General features: G+C 32.8%; 1 protein-coding gene across 1 annotated transcript; it reads right to left on the bottom strand.

Moving 5' to 3' along the window:
• Nucleotides 1-3,565: 3,565 nt before the first annotated feature.
• LOC124919888 (heat shock 70 kDa protein 4-like) lies at nt 3,566-5,330 on the bottom strand. Its single transcript, XM_047460253.1, has 2 exons — nt 5,096-5,330; nt 3,566-5,022 (listed from the first exon to the last, which is right to left on the bottom strand). The coding sequence occupies exons 1-2, from the start codon at nt 5,307-5,309 to the stop codon at nt 3,566-3,568; spliced, it is 1,671 nt and encodes a 556-aa protein (XP_047316209.1). The 5' UTR covers nt 5,310-5,330.
• Between the last annotated feature and the right edge of the window lie 1,876 nt (nt 5,331-7,206).

Genomic DNA, 7,206 nt, shown 5'->3' with positions numbered 1-7,206 from the left:
TGCGCCCAATAGCCAACTATGCCCATAACCACGGTTTTGATAAGTTCGATCCTCCCTGCATAAGAAAGTTTTTTCGCTGCCCAGCCAGATATCGTGTTTTTTACCTTTTCAATCAGCGGCTTGCAGTGTGAGATCTCGATCTGCTTTGCAGTTAACGGAATTCCTAAGTACCTTATGGGAAATCTGCCTTCCTTGATGCCCATGATGTTGAAGATGTCCTGTTTTGTTTCGTCCTTCACGCCTCCATAAAATGCCACACTTTTGCTTTCATTAATAGTTAAACCTGATACCTCAGAAAAGAACGTTAGTGCAGCCCTAATAGTTTTAATGGAATCAACGTCCGCGTGCGCTAGAATGAACAAATCGTCAGCAAAGCATAAATGTGTTACCTCATCTACCTCACAGAATGGGTGAAAGATGTATGGACGATTCTTTCGGAACACCTCTAATAGGGTTAGTATCAACTAGCATGTGTGTAAGCGTTCACCTTAGAGAGATCCCAGTCTCCTTCAGCGATCCGATCCTAACAAGTGGTATCAGAGCAGCTAGTCTCTATACTCAAGCAACCGGACGCATGCATGTTGAATATCAGCAAGGCCCCACTCCTTGAAAGCGAAGATTTCATTGACTGGAAGCTACGCATGAAAGTGCACCTAACCACTATAGATGATGAAATGATGTTTGTCATCTCTGATGGTCCAATAACGATCAACAAAGAAAGGAGCGAGTGAACAAGTGAGGACAGAAGAAGGAACAACCAAGACAGTCTTGGCAGAGATGCCATCTACAAGACTCTGGACAAGAATACGTTCGCAAAGATTAGATGATGCACTACTACAAAAGAGGTATGTGAGACAGTCATCCAGCTTCACGAAGGAAACGAGCGAACCAAGGAAAACAATATCATGGTGGCTACTCAAAAATTTGAAAACATGAAGATGCGCTACAGAGAGACAATAAAGGAACTTAGTGACCGATTCACAAGCATTGTGAATGAACTCTCACTCCTTGGAAAGAAATACGACAACAAAGAAAAAATTGTCAAAGCTCTAAGATCGCTTCCTAGAGCTTGGGATGTCAAAATCATGGTGATGAGGGAATCAAGAGGTCTTCATAAGATGAAATTGCGTGCTGTTTTTAAGGATCTAAAAGCTTATGAGTTCGAGATGAACTCAAGAAATGAAGATGAAGCCTCAACGTTAACAACTACCAGAGCTCTGGTGACCTCAGTGGAACCGGCATCTCCTATACTTGTCAAATTGGCTGAACAGTTCAGCGATGATGCAATGGCCATGCTTTTCCAGGAAGTTCACAAAGTTCATGAAGAAGAACCAACCCACCAACTCATACAACTACAACTACTCTAACGGTAACAAAGTTAACGTTCACTATTTTAATTGTGATGCCTTAGGTCACTACAGGTCGGAATGCCGGAAGCCAAGAAAAGATGATAGAAAGCCAACCGATTAGAACCAAAGGGAAGATCACCAGTCAAACAGTCAAGGAAAAGAGATCCAAAAGGCATTACTAGCTGATGATTGTGGAAGCCAATGAGCACATAGCGACTCAGACAATGATGATGAAGGAATCAGATGTCTTATGGAAAATGAGAAAGAGGTATTCGACTTTGCCTCTGAGGAATTCACCCAAGAAGATTTGATTACTGCACTCAATGACATGGTCATTGAGTACAAGAATCTATGTAATCTCGTACCAACTCAGCTAAATGCTTAGACTGGTGGAACGATTGAACTATCCTCTAAAAATGAGAAGCTTAAGGAGACAGTTCAATCGTTCACTGAAGAAAATGAAAAAAACTAAATACGTGATTGGTGCATGGAAGAAATCTAGAGATGCTGTGAGCCAGATGAAGAGTCATCAAAGACCCTATAATTGTAAGTTTGGTCTAGGCTACGACAACAACAATCTAGATAAATCTAGATCTTCTAACTGCAAAGAGTTGAAACTCAGTAAAGACAAGCTTTCATTTATAAGCTTTGTCAAGAGTACATCAACCGACAATGAAACAAATCACGATTTAAAATTGGAAAAAGAACCAACATATGTAGGACCAACTGATAAGTCGCGATGGCTTAACCCTGAAAGAAGGAAAGCCAACCGGCCAGTCAGGCAAGAAAACGACAAAATGTCACAAAAGTTTCTCCAAAGATCATTATCACAATACAATGAGGTATTCAAAGGCAGACAGAGAGATGTCAAGCCTAATACAAGTAGAACTATTAAGACTATTACAGGGAGATTAATTCGAGTATGGATTTTCAAGGGACTAATTAACCTTGGACCCAATTAAACTGAGGGATAGGGGCGGGATGTCTATTAAAACTATTTGTTGACAAGATAAAGTGAAACAAGATGTCGGCTTGTGGAATCGTCAATTACATCGATAAACAACCCAATGCAATTTGATTATAACTCAATGAGTGGATAGGTAGAAGTACACTATTATGATCCGGTGGTTGCTAGAGACGGTCTTGAAAGAAGTTGAGAAAGTTGGTTGAATACACACTAATTAAATTATTTTTTATTATAATATTTTATTTTCACAATATATTTATTAAATGTTACAAAACAATATAATATATTTAATTTATTATCATATACATCTCTAATTACCGACATAACAAAACAACCCAAACAAACAATGAACTACGCATTCCTAACTCTGGTTACTGAAAATTGTCTATGACCTCCACACCTAAGTAATAATTGATGTAACCCATTAATTTAATTTAATGGCAATAGTTGTTAATAAAAAACTTAAACTCGAATTTGATTTCTAATAAGATCCCGTTGAATTGAAGTGAGGGTTCCAATAACTTTATTAAATCTTAATTTATGTTTTTAAAACATTAAATTATGTACATTATACTTTACAAAAAAATTAAGATTTAAATTTATGAGACAAAATTACATCCTAACTTAGTTACTCATCATTTTTCATGACCTACACACCTAAGTAATAATTGATGTAACCCCCACTAGTATAATTTTAATTACAATAGTAGTTAATAAAAAACTAAAAGTTATGAATTTGATTTTCAGTAAGTAATAGTGCATTAATTTGAAAAAATGGTCTATTACTTTAGGATTTTATTAACTTTCTAAATTTGGCATCCTTAAGGGCTTAATTTTTATTTCAAAATTCAACTATCACCAATAATCTAATTAATCTATTTATTTATTAAAACATTAAAATTATTCCTTATTTTTTTTAATATAAATTAATTATTAAATAAAAATTCAAATAAATAAAAGATAATTTGATAAAAAAAAAAAAAAAATTCTTCGTACTTTTAATTAAACAAGGTTTTTTTTTTCCGAAAAAACCCAAATAAAAAAAAAAAATAAAAAAAAATTCCTCAATTAAGTTCTAAGCCAACACCCAACATAACCAAAAATTCATAGACCATTAGTTACACACACTTTTCAACTCCTTTAGTTTAACTTCAAACACTTTTGGGTTGGTCGTTAGTTGGTTGTTCTCCAGCCAAACCGATGCCTCATTTATTGTCTCCATTATCTACTTAACACCATCCCTCATAGCTTAAACATACTTCTCCACTGCATTCCTGGCATCTGCTCCCTTCTTCTTAAGCTCCTCATCCTCCTCTGCCTTAAACTTCTTCGCATCTTGAATCATCTTCTCTATCTCTTCCTTCGAAAACCTCCCATTTTCATTCCTTATCGTCGTCATCGTATTTGTCTCATCAACTGTTTTCACCTTTGCTGAAACATCTAATATCCCGTTCGTGTCTATTTTAAAACAAACAGTCAATTGACTAACACCTCTAGCCGCAGGGGGAATTCCAGAAAGTGTAAATATTCCAAGCAAGTTATTGTCTTTCGCCTTAATTCTCTCCCCTTCGTATACTTCAATAACAACAAATGATTGGTTATCGAAGGAAGTAGTGAATACCTGTTCCTTTATTGTAGGAATGACGGTATTGCTAGGAATCAAAACCGACATGATACCTTCACTTGTTTCAATTCCTAGAGAAATTGGAATGACTTCCAGAAGAAGAACATCTTGAATTTTCTCATTTTCATCACAAGATAAAATTGCAGCTTGAACTGCAGCACCGTAGGCGACAGCTTCATCAGGGTTGATTGTATTGCAGAGTTCTTTGCCATCAAAGATTTCTTGAAGAAGCTGTTGCAATATTGGAATTCTTGATGACCCACCAACCAAAACAACATCATGAACGTCATTCATGTCTATCTTTGCATTGTTCAAACATATATAAACATATTCCATACACTTCAAGAATAGATCCATGTTCATTTCCTCAAACTTAGCTCTGGTTATTTTTGAGTAAAAATCAATACCCTCAAAGAGATTTTCAACTTCTATAATCGCCTCGGAATTAGTTGAAAGAACTCTTTTCATCCTCTCGCAAGCCGTCTTCAACCTCCTCATAGCACGAGGGCTTACACTAATATCCTTATTGTTCTTACGTTTGAATTCCTGCACAAAATGATTCACCATTATGTTATCAAAATCCTCTCCCCCCAAATGGGTATTACCAGCTACGCCCTTCACTTCAAAGATACCCTCTTCAATAGTCAAGAGTGAGACACTAAGTGTTCCTCCACCAAGGTCGAAAACGAGGACGTTCTTTTCTCCAATGTTGGTTGGTGATCTCTTGTCTAGACCGTAGGCAAGCGCAGCAGCAGCTGGCTCCATGAGGATACGCATCACGTTTAAACCAGAGATTAAACCAGCGTCTTTGGTGGCTTGTCTTTGTGATTCATTGAAATAGGCAGGAACTGTAATGACAGCGTTTTTTACTGGCGTTCCTAAATAAGATTCAGCGATCTCTTTCATGTTCATTAGAACCATGGAAGAGATTTCCTCTGCACAGAAATGCTTCTCCTCGCCTTTATAATTGACAACAATCATTGGTTTGTCTTCTAACCCAGAAACGATCTTGAATGGCCAGTACTTAGCATCACTTTGCACGCGCGGATCGCTAAATCTTTTACCAATCAATCTCTTTGCATCTGAACCATAAAATTGATTAGTATAATTTAAAGAAAGAAGTGAATGGGGATTGGAGAAATGAATATAAGTTACCGAAAACAGTGTTGATGGAGTTGGTAGATGCTTGATTCTTGGCCGGGTCGCCAATCAATCGCCCTGTTTGGGTGAATGCAACGCAGGAAGGCGTTGTTTTGTTGCCCTGATTGTTGACAATGATTTCGACATGGTCGTGCTGCCATACTCCAACACAAGAGTAAGACGTACCCAGATCGATTCCGATAACCGGTCCATCCTGTTTCGCTTGCATTATCAAAGGAAATAAGTGATCAAGAAAATCTTATATGAATCGATAGTAACTAATTATGTATATAAGATGATTCTAATCCGCCACCAACAGTTGATTAAAGAATTTTCTAAGGGAAGTCAATACAGTCAGAGTAACGTAGAGAGAATATATATATATATATATATATATATATATATATATATATATATATATATGGTATATAATATAAATTAATATTAATATATATATATATATAATAATAAATTAGAAGAGAGTTTTTTTTTATTATATCAATTATTTTAATTAAAAACATCTCTTTCTTAATTTAGTTTCTCAATAAATAAATATATATATATATATGGTATTTATATTTTTAAATATATAATTAGAATATATATATATATATATATTATAATATTTTTTATATAATAAAAATAATTATATCTATAATCCTAGTTTAAAAAAAAATTCTCCCATAATTTATTTTCCCTGTTAATTTTGAAGATTCATTACAGGAGACACCCTCCATAAATATCATATATTCCAAAAAAAAAAAAATCTTTTTTAAAATAATTTACATTTTCAAATTTATAAATTTCTCAAATATAATTATAACTACTTTCTATTTTCCTAATTATATTTAAAAATACAAATACCATATATATATATATATATATATATATATATATATATATATATATATATATATATATATTAAAAAATAATCTCTTCTAATTTATTTTCTCAATAAATATATATATATATATATATATTATTTTTATTTTTAAATATAATTACCATATATATATATAATATTACATAGTTATTTATTTATATATATATATATATAACATTTTTTACGTAATAAAAATAATTATATCTATTATTTTAGTTTAAAAAAATTCCACACATAAATTCACTGTGTATGATTTTTTTTATTTCATATTTTATCATCAAAAGACTTTCGCTTCATATTCCAAGTCTATAAGATAGAATAATCAATAAGACTTTCTCACCCTTTCACTCTCTCTCTCTGGTTCTTTATCACGTTTGCTTATAACACTTTATCTACAAGATTCCTTTATTTTTTAAACAAATGTCAAGGCTTCCTCCTCGTCTGTGGAAACTAAATTTGTTCCTCATTTACGAAAGCAAGTCGATCAAGGTTGACAACATCGTTTGGTATTTGCGGGGAGAAACTGAAAAAAAAAATTAAATAAATAAAAGAACACTAAGAATTTGATAACGGAATTCGGTCAAATGTTGTCTACGTTTTCGAACACTACGTTTTTGCTTGTGAATCTAACTTTAATTCAACTATATGATAATATGTTGTATAACCAAAAATATTTAAAGAATCATAACTAGTTGTAGATTTTCCAAACCATAACTCTAATGGAGTCTTACTATAAAGTGTAGATAATGGTAGGTGATTTACCAAATATTGAGAAATCATTTTCTGTTCTACTCATCTTTCCATTTCTTTTCCCAAAGTACACACATTCTCTCTCTAAACTATTAAGTAACTCATTAATTAACATTCTCTCTCTTAACTATTAATTAACATATTTTTTCTCTAAACTATTAATTAACTCATCAATTAACACCCTCCCTCAGTCAACTAATAAAAATATATTGTATAAATATTAAAATAAAATAACATATATTTTTTATTTTTACTTAAATTTATAAATATAATATATATAATTAAAACTAAACATTATAAACTAAAATAAAATATTATACACTAAAATAAAATACATTACATAAACGTTAAAATAAAATATATTACATAAACATTACATAAAATAAAATACATAATAAATATTAATCACTTTCAGTACATCGCGAACTCCGTCTTGTATGTTCTTCTTGTCTGCATCGTCCACAAACTCTCACTTTTTGAGGGTTGTCCAGT

Source organism: Impatiens glandulifera, chromosome 1 (genome assembly GCF_907164915.1).
Source record: "Impatiens glandulifera chromosome 1, dImpGla2.1, whole genome shotgun sequence".
Taxonomy (NCBI): Eukaryota; Viridiplantae; Streptophyta; class Magnoliopsida; order Ericales; family Balsaminaceae; genus Impatiens; species Impatiens glandulifera.
This window is presented reverse-complemented; position numbering and strand designations above follow the sequence as displayed.

Coding starts and splice junctions, on each gene's coding strand:
- LOC124919888 (XM_047460253.1), bottom strand. CDS start 5,309: ATGCAAGCGAAACAGGATGGACCGGTTATCGGAATCGATCTGGGTACG. Junction 5,023..5,095: donor CTCCATCAACACTGTTTTCG/GTAACTTATATT, acceptor TTTATGGTTCAG/ATGCAAAGAGATTGATTGGT.